We start from the raw sequence: 21,353 nt of genomic DNA, 5'->3' as shown, positions 1-21,353 counted from the left end.
TGCTTTTGGGGCTTGCGACTCGGCGGGCTCACGATGGTTGGGTGGCGCGTGGCGTTTGTCAGCCCTTGCATTTGCTTCGTGCTCGGTGGTGAGGGGCTGTGCAGATCTGTAGTGGTGGGTTCACGGCGATGAAGGCTTTCAATCGTTTTTGGGATCTGTGATTAGGCAGGTTCACGACAATTTGGGGGCTTTTGCGGCGGCGTTGGCTCCGGAGCTCGATTCTTTGATCCTTGCCGCTGCTGCTGTTCAGCCTCTCTTCTACTGGTTTCTTCCATTGGTTCTCTTCGCCGGCCGCCTTCCCTCTCTCATCCTTGTGTTGGTCGGCCGCCAGTCAACCTGTTGGGGTTTTCCGGTTTCGCCTAACAGCTTGGCCGGCTCGGCGGGATGTGGTTGCTTGGGTTTGCGTGTCTCCACCAATGTTTCTCTTGAGTTCACTCGGTTCTTGGCCTAATGGTTTGTGGGGGTGGCGGCAGCTTTTGGGTGACTCTCCGGGCTGTCTGGTGTGGTGGCTGAAGGTGGTGCTATCCTTTTGCCGTGGTGGCTGGCGGCGGACGATGGAGGTATTGGCGGTAGATCTTGTCAGCAGTATCTAGGGTTTTGTTTGAGCTATATTGATTGGGTTTGTCCTATTATTTAGGCTTTTAGGTCCTTTGATGTTTGGTTTTTCATTTAATTATATGGGCGTTTAGGCCTATGGGTGTGGGTTTTTGTTCCAATTGATTTTCCGTGTTTGGTTGCTTGCTAAACTTGAGGAATGGATATCGGATGGGCATATGATTATTCTTAGCATTGTAGATCGTTTGGGTCTCAGGTTAGGAATTTGATATCATCATTTCTTATTTCTATTAATCTTTGTAATAATTTCAGAGATTAATGAATTTTTTTTGCCATTAAAAAAAAAAAGAGAGGTTACATTTACACGAACATTATAAAGGAAGATATCCGTCATCCGTGGGGTCAGATTGGCACATGGTGGGAAATGGGAATGGTTCAAACTTCAAAAGTGCAATTTGAATTGGAGAAAAGCTTTGGATGGTGGTACGTACATATATACAGCCCACCATGTGAGCAATAAGCATCGTCATGTGTTCTTATCGACTCTGGAAATGACCGGAAACCATGTGTTGCATGCTTTTTAAGGTCACTTTTTGTCCAGTGTTTTAGTGGTGGGGCTTTGAAAATACCTGTGGGTTTAGTGTTAACACAATTATTGCCCATTCCCCCTCCAAACTCCTTGTGCCTCCTTGTGCTTTTTTCCATCTCCATCTCCATCTCCATTCTTTATATTTTTCTTTTTTCTTTTTTCTTTTTTTCTCTTTGGCAGAAAACAAATGCAAAGGGATTTCTAAACAGAGCATAGTGATTTTTATCTTATTTGAATTAAACCTACCACAACCACTAAGGATCCAAAAAGCTCAGACCTAAAATGCTAGGTACGTACACGACCCACACCAAAACGGTTTTGCATTAATACGAGTGGTTATGAAAATAGAGGTAAGGTGCATGAGTTAAGAAAATTTAGTCCTAGTCCTAGACTATGACTTGAGGTGAGCTCATTTTGCACTAAATGCACACTCTGAAAATCTATAGAGTATAGAGATAGTGGAATCACTTTTGACATCCGACAAGAGCCTGTGCGACTATGCCCCTGGTTGGATTCATTCTTATGAAAGCCTAACTCTTTGTGATTCAGTCTCTGCATGTGCAAATAAAAACATAGAGACGTTTGTTGAAAAGAAGTTAGGCTACAAAGCCACCTTTGAATGGAGCAATATTGTTTGACCTCAAGACCTCCCTAATGGAATCCAGAATTCTATAACCACTATGCTAGCACCATGTGGCTAAGTATAACCAATTGGGGGGATGACATCTTTCAATATCGAAAGGTCAAATTAATAAAGTTAGTAATCTGAATTATTTAGTGGAATCAGTTAACAAAGCTAGCTAGCTTAATTGCACCACTAAAATCCTCAGATGGAGTTAGCACCTGGCTAGATTGGAATAGCCCAAATTTGGTTGAAACTCCAGCGAGATGGGGAAAAACATCTAAAATGGGGTTACGTGTCAAAGCTTTCCTTCTGTGTTTTGGATCACGTTTCAAGTATGCTGGCATCCGCCATGTGCTTGACTTTTCAACCAACATTCCCTTCCAAATCTGTCCATTTCAATCTCTCTCTCTCTCTCTCTCTCTCTCTCTCTCTCTATTTATGCAAAATTTATAAGCATCATATAACAATATTTCTCATCGTGTTAGAATTTTTTTGAAGTAAGGGTATACAACGATGTATTCCTCATACTCAAGTAGTACTGCTACTGATATAGATTATCAAAAACACTCGGCTGATCCTCCACAACTAATCTCCGGAAATCCGCCGGTTCAAACTCCACCCGGGACCGAGGCCCCGTGGTCCACCGGCCTCTTCAGCTGCTTTGATGATGTTCCCAACTGTACGTTTGCTTTTCCTCGATCTATCTATTTCTGTTATTGATCCCTTTTTCGTAGATGCCGTATGGTTCTTTGCGTAAATTTCTGATGTTCAAAAACTTTTACCCGACCCACCACAATTATTTGGCAGTTGGTTAACCATCGATCTCCTATGTAAAGTCTATATGACCGTGCTGGTCTTCAGTTTTGTATGGATAAGAAGATAAAACAAAAACAAAAAAAAAGAAAAGGCTAAAGGATTGATGAAGGAGTCTTTCTATTTTTTCTTTTCTTTTTTTTCCTTGCTTGGGCTATAGGTTTACGAAGGAGTAATTAAGAACTAAACAAGCAAATTAATTTCCTGTAATCTCAAGGTGTTGGCCAAGTACCTAGTATTGGCCCGGAATTTAAGTGTTTGCTCTATCCTAAGATTTCAGATTTGATTTTTTTTGTTTACAATTCTTAGAGTCACCTCACTTCAAGCTTAAGCATGTGAAATGGCGCACAAACTGGCCTGGAATATCCTTGAAAAAAATTAATTTCCCGTAAGAACAGGAGAGAGACACTGTTTCTTTTTCTCGTTCATTCTAGATAGTTCAAACACATGTGATGTTTTATACTCGTACGTTCTTATGATAATGGACCCTTTTTTTAAGTGATAATGGACCTTTTTTTTATATATATTTAAATCAAAGTGATATTGGACCTTGGGCCTATCTTTTTTACACAATGGCCCAACTACAAAATAACTCAACATGATCCAAATTGGAACATGATATTTTGAACGAGGGAAAATGATGTGCGGCTAAGGACGTGTTTTGATAATTAATACCTGCTAAAAATATTTTTAACATTAACAAATGTTCTCAGTGTCCTTAATGGGTGTTAATTATCAAAACACATCCTGAACCTTCATTTTCCCTTTGAACGGAGGTGATTCTCTTTTGTTAGGCCTTTTTATAAGGAGATGATTCATTGTTGGCCCTTTGGGCACGGAGGACTCAGGGTGAGTTTCCCCATTGACTAAAAGCCTTCTTTTAACGCTAAAGATATAGGTACTGACCGGCTGGCAGGGAAATCGTATCGACGGCTGCGCCAGGCCGTCTTCGGCCACTGGACGGCCGATCCGAGTCGTCTAAATTTTTTTTTAAAAAAATCATATATATATACACACGAAAAAAGGGGTGTATATACACGAAAAAGGGGTGCTCGGATCAATCACTCTATACACCTCGGATGCCGTTGATTCCCGCGATCTGTCCCTCGGTTTTTTTTTTTAAAGAATTTTTGGACGGCTCGGATCGGCCATCCGATGGCCTGAGACGGCCTGGCGCGGCCGTCGGTACGATTTCCCTCCCCGGCCGGTCGGTGTATATAGCAGCACTCTTCTTTTAAATCCCCTAATTTCAACGTTGATGATCTGTCTTTATTTGGATTGGAGAGGAAATTAGTTGAGGTGTGCGTAAACTGGCCCGTATGCCTCTCACCATCAAACTTAAAAAGAGAAAACTAAAGCCCATGTTTTAACGGTTTTGTAGGCAAGTCATTCTACTCTTATATACTATTAACTAAAGGAAAATTCTAAAATCAGCCCAATGGGCTGACAATAGTGAGTGTGTGAATGTGTATTAAAGGTATAAAAAGTATACAGAAATACGTGTTTTTCTTGTCTTTTAGTATGCTTATTGTCAGCCCAGTGGACTGACAATAGCAAGACCGTTAACTAAAATACCATTTAGCGGAAACAAATTTTTTTGAACAACAAAGAAAGATTTTATTAACCAAAGGTTAAAAGGATAAAAAGTATAAGATATCAAAACAAAAATGCATCACAGTCGACACTCAACCTACCCGCTAATCTCATACTGCTAACTACTCTAAGGACCAACCCAAGAAATGAAACGCTCTGCAACAACACATGAAAATGACAACAACGCGAAAAAGCCCATCAAAAGCAACCTCAACCTCCACCCAAACCACCGCTGACCACGAGGTCGCCAAGCAACCCCATCAACACAGAACAACGCCACCCGACGGTCTTTGCACCAACAAAACTTGTAAGAGAAATCTCTGAAAAAGCTTTGGTTGAATCACAGATCCAACAATGGTAGCAAAGGATCACCCAAGACGTCGAAGGGAGGAGACGGGAAAACCCGTAGACCCACCAACAGACAAGCGCATGACTCCACATTACTGTTAGGGCAAAACCGAAAACACCCAACAGTGTAAACCAGCGGGAGCCATGTTCAGGCTATCATTGTCGTTAGGCCCAAAATCGAAAGCATCTAGTAGTACTGGCGACAACCTAGAAGCTGATACCGAAAAATTCCCAGAACCAACCCTTCTCCATCGTGACACCCAAACCCCTTCCACCACAGCCACCACAGCCCCCATCACCACCAAAACCACCAAAGCCCCTCGCAACCCCACAACCAAAATCTACCACCACCACAACCCCTTCCACCATATCCGCAAGCTCTCACCATGGCCCCACTACTACCAGCTCCCACTACAACCCAAAAACTCACTACAAGAAAATCGGGATCTAGCAATGATCATAAGCGTCACTAAAGAACACAAAAAGCGTCGCTAAGGCAACAGTTCATTAATCGTCGGCCAAACCGTCGCGAGATATATATCCGTCGCTGTAGAGGTATAGAGACCAAGAAACCAACACACACACACACCCAAACCACCGCTGACCACGAGGTCGCCAAGCAACCCCATCAACACAGAACAACGCCACCCGACGGTCTTTGCACCAACAAAACTTGTAAGAGAAATCTCTGAAAAAGCTTTGGTTGAATCACAGATCCAACAATGGTAGCAAAGGATCACCCAAGACGTCGAAGGGAGGAGACGGGAAAACCCGTAGACCCACCAACAGACAAGCGCATGACTCCACATTACTGTTAGGGCAAAACCGAAAACACCCAACAGTGTAAACCAGCGGGAGCCATGTTCAGGCTATCATTGTCGTTAGGCCCAAAATCGAAAGCATCTAGTAGTACTGGCGACAACCTAGAAGCTGATACCGAAAAATTCCCAGAACCAACCCTTCTCCATCGTGACACCCAAACCCCTTCCACCACAGCCACCACAGCCCCCATCACCACCAAAACCACCAAAGCCCCTCGCAACCCCACAACCAAAATCTACCACCACCACAACCCCTTCCACCATATCCGCAAGCTCTCACCATGGCCCCACTACTACCAGCTCCCACTACAACCCAAAAACTCACTACAAGAAAATCGGGATCTAGCAATGATCATAAGCGTCACTAAAGAACACAAAAAGCGTCGCTAAGGCAACAGTTCATTAATCGTCGGCCAAACCGTCGCGAGATATATATCCGTCGCTGTAGAGGTATAGAGACCAACAACAAAACACACCCACACCCCCCCACCCCCCCCCCCCCCCCCCCCCCCCCCCAAATATGGATCGGAGACAAAAAAACGCCTTCAAACCATGAGTAGCAGAGATGAAATGCAAAAGGGAAAGTTCATTATTCAAAGAGAGAGGAGAAGGAAGAAAGGAGAGAGCAATCGGGGAGGGGGGGGGGGGGGGGGGGGGGGGGGGGGGGGGGGGGGTTGTTGTGTAAATTTTGCACCCAGAAACATTATGTTTGGTCTTAAGCGGGCTAGGGGCTCGCCGAAATATACAGGAACATCATAGGAGTTGCAACTGTACGAAACATTATCATAGAAAATATTACCAAATGGTAACTGGCTGTGCGAATATGCTGTAAGTTTTTACCCCCCAAAAAAAATGCTGTAAGTTCCTCTTTTTGATCTGACTTTAATTGTACCATGTAGTAGTAATGAGAGTGATCTCCCAGGACTAAGTTGAGGTGCGTGTAAGTTATTAATCGGGACACATGAGTTATCATAAAACAAGACTTCTATTGTACGTTACTCTTATTTAGCTCTGATTTTGTTACAGGTTGTATAACGTGCTGGTGTCCGTGCATTACTTTCGGGCAAATTGCAGAGATTGTAGATGAAGGAACAATCAGTAAGTAATAGAAATGGATGTAGCAACACTCTTTAGGTCACCGTTAATAAGGATATATAGAAAATATATGCGATGGGTGGCATTGATTTTGGGTGTATCGTACTTGCATGAGCGCAGGTTGGGGAGCAAGTGCAGCAATATACACACTGATAGGATTTTTCACGGGGTGTGCGTGCTGTTACTCATGCTTCTATCGCATGAAGCTGAGGAAGCAGTACAAGTTGAGCGAAAGCCCTTGTGCCGATTGTTGTGTCCATTGGTTTTGCGAGTCATGTGCGTTGTGTCAAGAGTATCGCGAGCTCAAAAATCGTGGATTCAACATGAGCGAAGGTAATCTCTCTCTCTCTTTCTCTCTCTCTCTCTCTCTCTCTCTCTGTTAGCGTAATGTAACTGTTGAGAAAAATATGCGGAATTTCCCACAAATAAATCACAAAAGAAAGAGAATAAATGCAACGAATATAATTCAAAATGAGCAAACCACAAAGCAAACGATCATCAGAACACAAGGAATTTTTACGTGGTTCCTCAAAAAATGTGAGGTACGTCCATGAGACATGAGTCTGATTTCACTATCAACAAATATCTTACAAATAGATTTACAAAGAGATTTAAGATCTCACAAACACCCTAAGGTGTAACTAACAAATACAACAAGCAAGAGGAGAAGACCTCACCAAATGTAGATGAACCAAAACCCTCCAAAACAGACCTAAAATGGAGAGACCAAGCTGGACCAAATCTGCCGCAAATTAGCACGTACAAGATGCCGAGATTAGGAGCGAAAACTGCACTCGGAGCTTTTGCCCTTTTCCACCGAACTCACGAAACACACACACAGTGCACTGCTCGGTTTTTCTTTTTTCCAGATAACACCACCAATAAGCTCCCGAGGGAAGCTAAGTAATCTCTAACAACACATGTGCAAGTCATGTGTTATTGTGTAGAAAGTTCCACAAAAATTAGCCCACAAAAATATAACTTTTTTGAGCCAAACAAAATATTATTGGGCTAACAAAATATTGAGCTTCCACCAAGGAGGGAACCCAATAGTAATGCAGTAACATGAAGATATATATACACACACACACACACACACACACATACACACGGTTTGTTTCAAATGCAGAGGTCCTCATTTTAGTTAAAATATAGGCCCCTCTTTCCTGATCGAATTGCGATGATTCGAACCGTTCAATATGCTCAGAACGTGATTTTAAGGATACTCACGAGAAATCGGCAAAAAAAAAGACCGGGATAGGCTTCATCCGAACAGTTCCGAACAATTTTTTATTGAACAGTTCAAATAAAAACTGCTCAAATCAAGTCTTTACTGATCTTTTTTTTTGCCGATTTCTTCATAGTACCCTTAAAATCACGTTTTAATAACATTGAGCGGCTTGGATCATCGAAATTCAATCGGGAAAGAGGAGAATTAGGAAGGTCCGCATTTTAACTAAAATAAGGACCCCCTCATGTGAACAGACTACACACACCCACCGTACCTCACTTCAATTGGGTTTGGGTCAGGGTCTGCGATTATTGTACTAACCTTGCCCGCCAAATCATACTCCCTCCGTCACTTTTTAAGTGTTCTGCTTCGTAACTGCAACTTATTAAAAAGATATATCATCATTATATCTTTCACATCAATTTTTTCCTCCACTTTCCCTATTTACCCATCATCATTACACTTTTACCCACTAACTTTTCAAAATTGAATATATTTTTAGGGACAAAATAGACAATGCACCAACTTTTACCTACTAACTTTATAAAATGGACACTTATTAAGGGACAGCCCAAAATAAAATACTAAACTCTAAATAAGGGACGGAAGTAATATGAATTTGAAAACACCTCACTTCACTTTCCCATCAAATTGCATAAATTTGAAAGCATCTCCGAAGTAATATTGTACTCTATTAGTCCTAAAACATTGTCCAGTGGAGTAGCACACAAAATGAAAACAAAAAAGAATGCATCTTGTCAAACAACTTTTAAACTTTTACCCGCAAGTAACTAGAATATCAATAAGTTAATAATTTTTGAATTTTTTTTGAAACTTTTTTGACAAAAATCTTATCTTTTGAAGTTCCTATATATTTTTTTTTACTGAGGAATAGTTTTTCTGACATAAAGGCAGTTCTACTCTTGTCTGTGTAGCATTTTATTTTGCCAACACTTTCCCAACTATTCGCATAAATTAGAACGCGTCGCCCAAATAAACATTGTACCACTCTTGTATCACATACAAGTTTATTTGGTGTGAAAGGCCTACTTCGATTATTGAATTCCTGTCCTGTTTGCATCGCAAAGATCTACTTTATTATTTGCATACCTATGTGTGAAAAATGTATATATTCTTCTTTTAGAGTCAATTAATTAATGTACTAATTAAACTTGGCCTTGGTCTTCGATCGGGATTGTAGGTTGGAAAGGAAATTCGGAGAGGCAGAATTATGGCATTACAATGGCACCGGTGGTTGAAGGAGGAATGGCCAAATAATTAGGGTGATTACTCGGGTTGTCGATCGGATCACTACAATTTCTCTGTGATGAAAATTGGGGTTCAACAAATTAGCTGTGATGGCCTATTAGTGAAAACTTTCACACTGCTTATCTTATATATTCTTTTGCACATTTGTTGGGGTCCTTGTTTTCCAATCATCGAAGTTTATATGCGAATTGTTACAAAATTGTATTTACGAATTGTTACAAAATTGTATTTATTTGTGTGTGTACGGTATATCACCACTCAGATCATTTTTAGAGACAAAATACAAGTTTCATTGATAATAAATATTACGATTCAGTGTGTGCATCTAATACAACTGAACAAGGTCTATCTCACACGAGTGAGACGAATAACACACCTAAATCAAATGAAGAATACACCAACGATAAATTGATCATACGGTCAGATGTCGGAGATGCGCATGCAACGATAAATTAATCAAATATTGAAGGATGCACCACTTGAATCGGTACGAGTTTATACCTTTTTGTTGAAAATTCGTATCATATATTTTGTTTGAATTTCACAACACTTGTATAAAGATTCATAACATTGGCGAACTGAAATTTATAACATATTGTTCAATTTTATTGCTTCAAGATAAAAATTCATAACATCCGCTTATGAATCGCTATACAAAAGTTATAAACTCAAGTATGACACTATGAATTTCTATGGGAAATGTTCCAAATCTTCAATTTGAAGAAAATGAGAGGGAAAATTGAATAGAAATTTGGTTGTCTAAGCCCAAGGACTTGCTTACTGGGCTTACCCCTGAGCCGGCCCTGCACGCGAATACCCAATTTCTTATCCAAAACTGCCGCCCCCCACCACACGCACACACCCCACTAAGGTTTCTATTTGTTCTGGATTTCCACAAAAGTGTATAACCACAGATAAACTGATGTGGTATTTTGGTAAATGGAGTCGTTGATTTTGAGATTTTGTAGGAATACATGAGCATCGGTGTAAGTGATCCATAAACGTAATATTCCCCCGTCCCAAAAAAGAAGACATTTTTTTGAAACTCGTGTCATTTTTTATCGCTTATATCTTTCAATCTATAATATTTTTTCATGAGTTTGAAAACTTTGTATAACAGAACTAATCGAGAACTATTAAACAAAATTCATATTGCATATTTTTTGAGATCCATATTGAAAGATATAAGGAATTAAAATTAGCACGGATATAAAAAGTTGCCATCCAATTTGGGAGGGAAGGAGTAGTAGATTACAGAGACAGTTCTTCCTCATTCTCATTGTTTAGTATATATCCAATACTGGAGTACTGCATAATTCCAAGTTGACTACAAAATACAATATCCTCTGAAGGCAATTAACTGGGGCTAGTTCAGTTGGTCAGGTCTTTTACATCTCACTAGGAGATCAGGAGTGCGAGTCTCTTTTCTTGCGTATTGGTGTTCTTCCCTTAGAGAACTTTTCCTTTTTTTTTCTTTGTTTCTAACCTATAATGAGCTTATTTCTTGAATTGATTTAGTTTGTTAGGCTTGATTGTTTCGTGTCTATACTTCATATCTGATATAAAATGATCTCTTCTATCGATTGATAAAAAAATCTCGAAAGACCAGGTAGAAAATTAAATTGAATTAGGAGTATGGTCTGCGGAGGGAACCCGTGAATGAAATTGATGAAAGATTCTTATGACTTTCTCGAGGTATAAATTAAATATTACTACTACCTATGTTGATGATGCAAACAGATGAAACGATCGCGATCATCGTGCTACACTTCTACTATGATCTATCTGTACATACATACATCATCATCTTTTAATATTCAAACTATATACCGTATCTCGTTATTAATTGACCTTCAAGCTAATCAACACCATAAACCTTAAAATTAATCAACGATCTTAAATAGTTTGAATGAGTCGTTTAATGACGATCCTAATCGTAACTCTCTTTTATTAGTTTGGATAATAGGTCACTTGGGAAGAGTACCAGATGGTGTCAATATCACGTGGAAACCAGAAGATGATCGGTTTGGTTAAATTTATCTTATTTTATAGAATATGGATTTCCCCCAATACAAGTAGGTATTTAACCAAATTACATTTGCGTAAAATCAACGACGATATTAAATTAATGGTTTGAATGAGTCGTTTAATAACGATCCTAATCGTAATTCTCTTTTATTAGCTTGGATAATAGATCACGTGGGAAGAGTACCAGATGGTAGCAAGATCACGTGCGAAGAGTACCGGATGATGGTTTGGTTAAATTTACCTTATTTTATAAAATACGAATTTCTCCTAGTACAAGTAGTATCTAACCAAATTACCTTTGCATAAAAAATAAAAAAAGAAGAAGTTGAGATGTAGGTTTTAGATCGTGATGCCATTTTGCCTATTTCTTTTTAATCTTTGAAACTCTGGTTCTTATTAGATTAATAAAAAAAAAAATTGCTGATAAAAAAAATAAAATTGGATTGAATTGGGGATGGTGGGTGGCACCTATCCCGCTACCTCTGCCCCTGGTTGCGCCCGTTGAACATATTGAAGTAAAATCGGTACACAAGCTAGCACAAGCAGAGTGGACTTCCAAACCAAACGCGGGGTTGAAAGTTTCAAAAGGCTTTTTTATAACAGAAAACCTATAGTGACCGACAGGTCTTGCACCGAAATCGTACCGACGGTTGCGCCGGGCCATTTCCGGCCACCGGACGGTCGATCTAAATCGTTCAAAAATTCTATAAAAAAAAAAAACGAGGGGTCAAAGTGGGAATCAACGGCATCCGATATGTGTAGGGTGCTTGATCAAAACACCTTATTTTTCATGTATATATGTATATGCATGTATATATGAAAAAATGAGGTGTTTGGATCGAGCACCTACGCACGTTGGATGCTGTTGATTCCCGAATAGGCCCACTCAGTTTAAAAAAAAATATTTGGACGGCTTGAATCGGCTGTCCGGTGGCCGGAGATGGCCCGGCGCGACCGTCGGTACGATTTCGGTGCCAGACCCGTCGGTCCCTATAGCAGCACTCTTTTTATAACCCGTTTGGGCTTTCAAACACAAAATTCAATTAGCTTCCAAACCAAATAAAACAAAGAAAGAATAATAGTATTCAACTTCGAAGGAGTGTAATTAACAACCTTGGATTCCCACTATACCACTCCTTCCATTGACCAACTTAATTAACATTTTGGTGATATTTTTGCTTAATTTAATTCGAACTAACCACCTTCGATTCCCGTTACTCCACTGCTCCCATTGAGCAACCATTGAACAAATTTTGTGACTTTTTTTTTTTTTTCAAATTATATGTAAAAAAAGAACGATTTTTTTTTTTTTGCATTTTTTCAACCTAGGGAGTTCGCTCGAACCTTTTTAGGAACATAGTTGTGCCGCTCCTAATTAAGTGATTGAATTACATTTGTCTGGAATAAATGACAAGAAGTATGATTAAAAAATACTTCGAAGATAATTAATTCGATCGTGTACTTATCCAAATTGAATAACCATGTTTTTCTATGAAATTTGTTTTTGTTTTTTTTTTGCCCCAACGATGATGATATTATTAAAATTCCAAACAAAACATCAAACGGAAGACTCATCTCTAGAAAGAGGACCAAACAACCACAACGGAGGGGACTCAGTCCAAGGACTATACCCCAAACCACAAAAACCTTCACCAGCTAAAACATAAGCAACATTATTAACGGTCCTACGAACAAAGGTAAAACTGCAACAATGGAAATTATTACTCAAAACCTGAAAATCATGAGTAACGACTTCCACCTCTTGACTAACTGCAGCCTGACCATTGAGCATATTCACGAGCAATTGAGCATCACTCTCCAAAATAACAGACCCCAAACCGAGCTGAGATCCCAACAAAATACCCTGTCGAATTGCCAAGGCTTCTGTAACCAATGAACTCGCGCACCACTGAAAAAATCCCATAGAAGCAGCAACAAAACAGCCTTGAAAATCCCTGATCACAACCCCAAAACCCCCTCTCATCAACCTTTCCTTCCAAGACCCATCCACAATAATCTTAAAAGTACCAGCTGGAGGCCTTTGCCACGAACTAAGTCTTCCTTCCCCACACGATATTACCGGCGCAGGACCCAAGGAGTTTGCAGATAAGAACTCTTGCAAATACTCCACAGCCCGCTTACATACCATCCCAGGGAGAGAGAGCTCTTGTTCAAAAATAGCCCCATTTCTACAGCTCCATATAAACCACATCATAACTGCAGCCATCGACATACACCAATCCTTATTAGCGTGATTATGCCACCAAAGCTCCATAACATCCCAAAAACCATTAAAAGAATTGAGTCGTATAGCCCTCATATCAACTTGCAAAGGTGACAAATGCCACACCTGAACGGCTAAAGGGCATGTACAAAAAAGATGAACAATGGTTTCTTGGCCAGATCCACAAACCGGGCAGCTAGAATCCTCCACCACCTTTCTCGGCTGCAAAGCTATCCTAGTTGGTAAAATTCCATGAAAACATTTCCACAAAAAGTGCTGAAACTTTCTTAGGAATGTTGAAATGCCAAATGCTTTTCCAACGCTCCTCCTTTACTTCCAATGATCTAGATCCATCCTCATCTCTACCCCTCATCACCCTTTGGTTTTTCAATTCCAAAGCTGACAAATAGCCGGAACTGACATTGTAAAGACCCGAGAGCGAATGATGTCAAACAGAGCTGACAAACAAGCTTGTCAGCTCTGTTTGTCCAAGACAAAGGAATGATGAGGATACACCTTGCATGATCCGGCTCAAAAATACTAGTAATCACATCTTCCTTTTATGAAATTTGTTTACACGCTGCAATTGACAAAGTGAATGATTCTAAATACATTTTCACATTAGGCCTTTTTAGTCTTAGAAGTTGGAACCTGTGCCCCGTTTGTTAACCCCCTTTAGTCTTGGGATTGGACTAACAATCCCAATGGCTTCCCAATTTCTTGTTTGGTAATCCAAAACTACTCCGGACTATGAATTCCATGGTATCAACAAGACCCCAAATTGGGGGTATTAGTAACACCCCTTGGGACTTGGTATTCATAGTTCAACCCCAATCCATTCTCATTACTAATTTCTTCTATCAATCTAATCCCATCATCTAATCTCATCTCAAACAAATATGATATTAATAATTACCAATCTCTACTCATTATCAGTTCATTCTCATTACCAATCTCAATCATAATCCCATCTATTTATCACTGTTATCAAACGGGGCCTGAATGGAGATCGGAGAAGATCCGAAATTCCGAATGAATCAAAGCTATAAAGCGCTCAAATTAGCTACACGGCAAATATCTTCAAACAATCCTAAATTAGGGATAGCTTAATTGGCATAATGTTTGTTTGAATTATTTTCTTCTGTGAACTTTATATTTTTAGATTATTTTTTGAATTATTTGTTTTCCGGAACGTGAGCAATTGAAAAAAGTAAGACAATACAATCAAGCGTTTAATAAAATTCATTAAGAACAAAAATATGACGATGGGGTTTTCTTAATTCTTAGACTATGCTCTAGAAATTCTTGGGAACAAATTTAAGTTGATTTGGGAGGCTATCTATCGGGCTTAAGTCCTTCGTAACATTGATTTTCAGCCACATAATCATGTGAGATTCATATAAACAAAAAAATCATGACTATCCTTTCTATCTCCTAATTTTCTCTCCAATCTTCCTTTCCATGCATTCTCAAATTAAATTTCCGAGATATATTCAAATTCCTTTCATTCAATGTTCTTCGTAAACTACTCTGTCCCACATCAGAAGGAGATTTTGTCAAGCGCATGGGATCTATTGTGGATGTTCCCGCGATGAAAAAGAGTGACGAACTCATTTTTGCCCAGTCATAGGTTGGTCGATCCAAACAACGATAGTCGACTTCCTTAAGTCCGTTCTTCCTCAGTAGCTCAATATCGCTTCTCATTTTGATAGGAGTAGGTGTTTGATGCTCACTTGCTATCTACTGGAAGAACCTTCACTGTCCGTCCGGCCCCTTTCTTTAATCTTAAGTAAAATAATGTCAAATCAATGAAGTGAATAGCCCAACCTCTTTTTTTAAAATAATTAAAAGATTCTAAATTTATAAATCTATCAATAACATACATAAAATATTTTTTTCCAAACTAAAATAATGAAAGTAATGCATAACGGATCAAAAAACTATGAAAAATTATAGGAGAAAATTGTGAGGAATCTAAATTATGCTAAATAATGATGGGTGGACCAACTAATTAAGTTGGGAACGTGGGCGTGGTCAGGAACGGAACCGAGCTGGAAGAGTGAAGGGATTTCGTTTTTTAAAAAGGGAAATGGGAAAAGAATATTTTAGGAGATTTGATAAATATTTCCTTAATTAATTAAATCCTTCAGTCGTCAACTAGCTCCACTAATGACCATCATATTTATCTTACTTAGGATATCCACAAGCTATAATAAAAAATGTATAACCAAAAGTTGCCACATCAGCTTTTGATTATCCATTTAAGAGATTACTAACATTAGCAATGTAGAATTCTACAATGACATAATCAAAATTGAATAACCAAAAGTTGTTAAATCTCCTTTTTAAATTTCAAAAAAACTAATAACTGTGAACATAGAAATAGTTTTTTCTAAAAATAATTTTGAGACTAATAAAAACTATCTATTAGATATAGAAAATAATTTTGAACCTTTTTCAAATTTTTTTTAAAAAGAAAAACAATTTTAAGAAAAACAGCTTTTCTGTAATTATGGTTTTGAAAAAATAGTTATTATATAAGAAAATATTTTGAAAAGAAAACATTTTCTTGAACAAAATAATTTTTAGAAAAAAGAACATTGTTTTTGGTGGAAAACAGTTTATTTAAAAAAAAAGTTTTAAGTAAATTTTTTTTTTTGAAAACTTTGTTGAAAAAGAAAGATAGAGAGAGGGGGGAAAAGAGAAGAGATAGAACATTTTTTTCACAATGATGTGTGTATTTGATTGAGAATGTGACGTACATTAAATTTGGTTATTAGTAAAAGGTTACTAGTTTTGGCTATCCAAAGTTCAAAATTTAATTATTTATGAGGAGGTTGCTAAGTTTGATTATAGTGTTGTGAGTCATGTTTTGCACCAACATTATTAACTTTAAAAATCTAATACTTTTGGTTATGCCACTACGGATAGTCTTAGTTTTGGATTCGGGGATGCTGTAGTGCACCCCCTGCACTACACATATAGTGCGATCGATTGGACTGTCCATCTCGGCAATGGACGACTCAGATTTTAATCCGAACAATCGACGGCTTGGATTAGTAGGAGCTCGGAGTAAATCCGAGCCATCCATGTCAAGATAGTCTTAGTTTTGGATCTGAGGGTGCTGTAGTGCACCCGCTGCCCTACACGTGTAATGCGGCCGATCCGGCCGTCCATCTCGACAATGGACGGTTCGGATTTTAATCCAAACAATTGACGACTCGGATTAGTAGGAGCTCGGAGTAAATCCGAACCATCCATGTCAAGATGAATGATCGGATTGACCACACTACACGATGTAGCGCGGAAGATGCACTACAGCCTCTCCCAATCCCTTAGTTTTGTCTTTTCTATCCTATCCTTTTTCTAGTGAGAGAAATAGCCGCCTCTCTCTAGGAAAAAACCTAATCCTGAGCGCCGCTTGGGGGGGAGGCCGCTTGGCCCCCCTGGGTCCCTCCTCGCCTCTCTCCTCCTCTCCCACCTCTAGTTTCAAGTTCTCAGTTTATTGGGACAGTGGTTCGTTGGACGGCGAGGTCTCCTCAGAGTTGGCGCCGCCGGCTGATGGTGGATCCTTCGACTGGTTCTTGTCCGTCGCCTCCGGATCTGATGGCCTTGGCCCTGAGGTGAGGTAATAAGGTGTGCGGTTGGATTTGGGGGTGTTTTTTTCTTCGTCTTTTAGGTTCTTTTTCCGGTAGTCTTTCTGTCTTCTACCGGCTATTATTTAGTCCGGTCGTGTGCCGTTTTCGGGCCTCCCCCGGATCTAGTGTGGTCGTGGTGGTGGGTAAATAACTTATGCTTTTTCTTTTCGTTCTGTTTTGGATGGATTTTCCGCCGGTCGCTGTGACCGTGTTTTCTTGCCGAATCTGGTTTGGTTAGCATGGTCAGAGCTTGTTGTGCCAGCAGGGGCTTGCTGCGGAGGTTACCTCTTTTTGGACGGGGCAATGGCGGAGAGATCTCCTCTTTTCTGTTGTCCCCTGTCCGTCGGCCGGCATGCTAAAAGGACAGTAATCGATGGGACCGGTGGTCTGTTCGTCTGGTTGTTTTCTGTCTTTGGCTGGCCATGCGCCGGAGTGGTCGGCTCATTTTTCAGGCGAATGTCCCGGCGCTTTACTACGGGAGCGTAATGATCAGTGGTCCCTCAAGATCCCTACAACGAACCCTATACGTTTGCTGGAAATTCGTCTATGCTCAGATGAGTCGTCCTCCCTCTTGCTGTCTTGCTAGCAAATCCTTCGGTTCGGAGATGTTTCTTTTGGCTAGATTTTCTCTATATTTGCTTTATGGTGCGTTTGCAAATGTAGTAGACTTTGGTGGGCCGTTTAGTCCTTTTTTTGTAAACCTGTGATTATTGTATTTCTAATCCGTTTGGATTTCTTAATGAAGATATGCCGTTCAAAAAAATAAAAAAAATAAAAATCTTTCCAAGTTTTTTTTATACTCTTTCATAGTTCTTATTTCTCTCATCGACAGCCGTATAGAAAAAGTTAACCGTTTTGAACACCTGTTAATTAAATACAATAAAATAACAACAAAAATAAACCGAGTAAAAAAAAAAGTTCAGAGATTTCAAACTCAATTATAATAATATATTCTTGTTCCTCCTCGTCCTCCCCATATATATCCCTTCAAAATAGCTCTCCATTTACTTATCCTCAAACCAAACATCAACTAGCTAATTACCTCATAATCATCAATCGAATCATGGGCTACTCCTCAAACCAAACGATACCGTGGTCCAGCGGCCTCTACGACTGCGGCGACGACGTCGCCAACTGTAAGCTAAATACAGGGGCGGAGCTATGTTAAGGCTCAAGGGGGCTCCAGACTCCTCAATCTCCTGAGTTTTAAAATTTTTATTTTGTATATATTTTTGATTTTGAATATTATTGATGATTATTCGTGTATAATTATTTATAATCTTAATGATTTTGGTTTGATTTGATAAAAAATTGGTTATTTTACATTCATATTTCTCAATTTTTTTATAAATATAAAAAATAAGCATGTGACAATTGACTACTACTTGAGCATGGCGTTGAGTTGGAGTGGCAAGTGCATTTCCTTAACATACTTTGAGTCAAGAAGTTTAATTACTTTTACTTGGTTCAATTTGCAGGTTGCGTGACATGCTATCTTCCGTGTGTTACTTACGGGCAGATTGCGGAGATTGTTGATAAAGGAGAAATATGTAAGCGCTAGTTAGAAAAGAAACTCATTATGCATAACGAAGGAACATGGATTTTTCTAATTCTCCCTCCTTTGCATTTTTTTGCTCACCTTTTCTTTTTGAGCCGTTCCAAATCCTTGCAACTTTCCAAAATAAGCGACCAAACTTCCAATTTTACCCCTTTTATTTGGAATTCTCGTAATGAGCTAACAATTGGAATAGATGTTGGTCGCGGGGCCAGCATCCTGTCCACGCGGGTCGAACCGTGGCGCTTGGGGCCTGCTACGCTATGGTATAAGGAAATAGAGTTGCGCCTTTACCACTACCTGTGGGTTTTGGTGAGATGGTAAGCGCTTGATCCTACAATAGAGGTAGTATATATTTTGGGTGTTGTACTCTTTTACACGTACGTATGAAGATTGCATACAGCGAGAAATTTATTCACAGTAATGCTGTGGAAATATTATTTTGGTGACTACTATTTTTTAGAAACGATGTGATGTACCAGTAATGCATTCATAGAATCAAGGATGGGATCAGGGGGGGTCTAGTAGCGGCGACCGTCATGACAAGAATTTTAAAAAATGCAATCATTATATGAAAAAAAAAATTTATGCCCAACTTATATAGTCTCGCCACCACTAAATTTTTTTAGTATACATTTCGCCACTGCTAGGGTAAAATCTTGGTTCCGTCCTTGCATAGAATACGTAGGAAATTATACATGTTCCATCAATTTATGATTCATATCCCATGATAACTAAAATGAGATAAGTTGATTACCAAAGCAGTATAAATGATTTAATTAACTATCTTTTTGTTGACGGGAAAGTTCTCTATGATTATTAGTTCTCTAACTGAGAACGATATTTCCTATGCCCAAAGTGCTGACCATGTCTCAATATACGCGTTTCCGGTGTGGCTAAGTTCCATCCAACTGTTGTGGCTGAGTTCGATCCCAACGACCCACTCTCTTAATTTTAGAATAGGATTTTCGTGAAAATTTTGAAAAGAAAAGATCAGAATAAGAGTAATTGTATGCATTGCTAGCTAGATTTTGGGGGTATTTATCAGTAATTAGGAACATGTTGGGGTGAATTAATTGGTGAATTTTTTTTTTCTAAATTATGTGATGTAATATGGGTGGGCGATAATGCAGCATGTTGTAAAGCTGGAGTACTATACGGAGTAATACACTTCATGATACCTTGTTGCCTACGCTTTTTGGTTGAACCCTGCTGCTTGGGATCATATCGTACCAAGTTGAGGCAACAATACTCATTGGCAGAAGCCCCTTGTAACGATTGCCTCATCAATTGCTTTTGCGAGCCATGCGCCTTGTGCCAACACTACCGTGAGCTCAAGAAACAAGGTTTCGACATGTCCGCTGGTAGAATTAACCTCTCTCTCTCTCTCTCTCTCTCTCTCTCTCTCTCTCTCTCTCTCTCTCTCATGCATATACACAATTTGTCTCAATTTTTTCGGTCCTCTAATTCCATTACACACCCATGTACGTATATTGGTATGGATTTGCTAGCCCAGACACTTCAGTTATAAAAAATATTGGTATTGGTATTCCCAAGAGATACTAATTCGGCTTTGATTCAGTCCTAGATACAAGTAGGCACAACCATATATACGCGACTGCTATACAACGTACTAACATTTTTTTCATTTTGACCAAGATTCATGACTACCCGATTCATGGCCGTATGCCTCGTAACACTAAGGGTTGTGTTGTAATGACATCGAGATTAATTATAACGATACTTGTTATGATCATGAAATTTTTTTTAAATGTTAAGTTAAAAAAGAAGAAACTGAAAGAGCAATTGAATTGGCCACAACGGTCAACGATTAGCTGCAATGGCTATGAACTAGGCCAGGAAGAATACGAACAAACAACCATTGGGAGTTGAGCGAAGCCACATAATTTTTAGTTTCATTGATATATTGATGACAGTACATGAGAGCCCGCCAATATGCAACAGTTTTTGGTTTAAACCTTAAATAGTATCTGAAATGCGTACTAATGTAAGCGTTATTGGTGACGGTATTGTGACTCTTGTAAATTGTATAGGATGGGAAGAAAATTTAGCGAGAAAGCCTGGAGAGATGGCGGTGCCACTGACTGAAGTTCGAATGACAAGAGATAAATGAAGTGGAAACGAGATGGAATTTCAAGCGTGAAACTTTTGTTATGTTGAATTGGTAAACGTTTGTTATGTCATGTCATGTATTTTATAATTAGAGAACAGTGGTGATGTGGATGCTTTGTTTTTTGCTTTATTAAGTATGTATTTGCAACTTGAATAATATATTGTACTCAGAACTTGAGGTTCCATCTATAGCATATCTTTAGTCAAACGGTAGTACTACGTTTTTTTTTTTTTAACAGCAAAGTATTATTAAGAAACTTGATAAGGTTACATTAAGTGGGGGAGAAGGGACGGGGATCCAATCAAAAGTTGGATAGGCACTTGAAGAAACAAAGCCCCAAACACCTAAAGGCCTCAAAATGACCAGATCAAACAATTATAGCTCGCGGATCAAAAACAAAAAAAAAAAACAAAACATTTATAGCTCTAAAACAATACCTAAGGGCAAAGCCCAAAAATAAACCAAAGGCCAAATCTGCCCAGATTTCAACATTACAAGCCCAGTCCAGTCCAGCCCAACCCAAACCCTAATCAAACAGATCAAATCCTGCCGCAACCACCCTTGCCGACCACCAACCCAGGCCACCGAACCACCAACCACCTGACTGGACCGCAACCCCAACACCACCAGACATTGGCAACGCCGCCGTGAGCCCCTCAAATGGTAGTTGTTGAGATGCGTTAAATCTTTTGGATGGAGTTAATTTTCCTGCAGTAAGGTTAGGGTTCATTAGAGAATAATTATTCCCGGGTTCATTACATATCCTTTATCTATCCCTGACTAAAATAATAAGCAAGTTAAAAATATTAACTAAATAATAAACAATATATATTTA

The 21,353-nt window shown here is 39.3% G+C and overlaps 3 protein-coding genes across 3 annotated transcripts; 2 read left to right on the top strand and 1 right to left on the bottom strand.

The window, feature by feature from the left end:
* Window positions 1-2,144: 2,144 nt before the first annotated feature.
* Window positions 2,145-9,248, top strand: LOC131301855 (cell number regulator 2-like). Its single transcript, XM_058328336.1, has 4 exons — window positions 2,145-2,448; window positions 6,371-6,442; window positions 6,560-6,772; window positions 8,872-9,248. The coding sequence occupies exons 1-4, from the start codon at window positions 2,283-2,285 to the stop codon at window positions 8,946-8,948; spliced, it is 528 nt and encodes a 175-aa protein (XP_058184319.1). The 5' UTR covers window positions 2,145-2,282; the 3' UTR covers window positions 8,949-9,248.
* Window positions 9,249-12,525: 3,277 nt separating this feature from the next.
* On the bottom strand, window positions 12,526-14,895 carry LOC131299734 (uncharacterized). Its single transcript, XM_058325314.1, has 3 exons — window positions 14,721-14,895; window positions 13,497-13,590; window positions 12,526-13,426 (listed from the first exon to the last, which is right to left on the bottom strand). Exons 1-3 carry the CDS (start codon window positions 14,893-14,895, stop codon window positions 12,526-12,528), a joined length of 1,170 nt encoding a protein of 389 aa, XP_058181297.1.
* A 2,910-nt stretch (window positions 14,896-17,805) lies between these two features.
* On the top strand, window positions 17,806-20,706 carry LOC131301854 (cell number regulator 2-like). The gene is made up of 4 exons (XM_058328335.1): window positions 17,806-17,965; window positions 18,308-18,379; window positions 19,518-19,748; window positions 20,439-20,706. Exons 1-4 carry the CDS (start codon window positions 17,893-17,895, stop codon window positions 20,516-20,518), a joined length of 456 nt encoding a protein of 151 aa, XP_058184318.1. The 5' UTR covers window positions 17,806-17,892; the 3' UTR covers window positions 20,519-20,706.
* The last annotated feature ends 647 nt before the right edge of the window (window positions 20,707-21,353 follow it).

Source organism: Rhododendron vialii, chromosome 9a (assembly GCF_030253575.1).
Source record: "Rhododendron vialii isolate Sample 1 chromosome 9a, ASM3025357v1".
Lineage (NCBI taxonomy): Eukaryota > Viridiplantae > Streptophyta > Magnoliopsida > Ericales > Ericaceae > Rhododendron > Rhododendron vialii.
The sequence above is the reverse complement of the archived record's forward strand: the minus strand, read 5'-3'. Positions and strand labels throughout refer to the sequence as shown.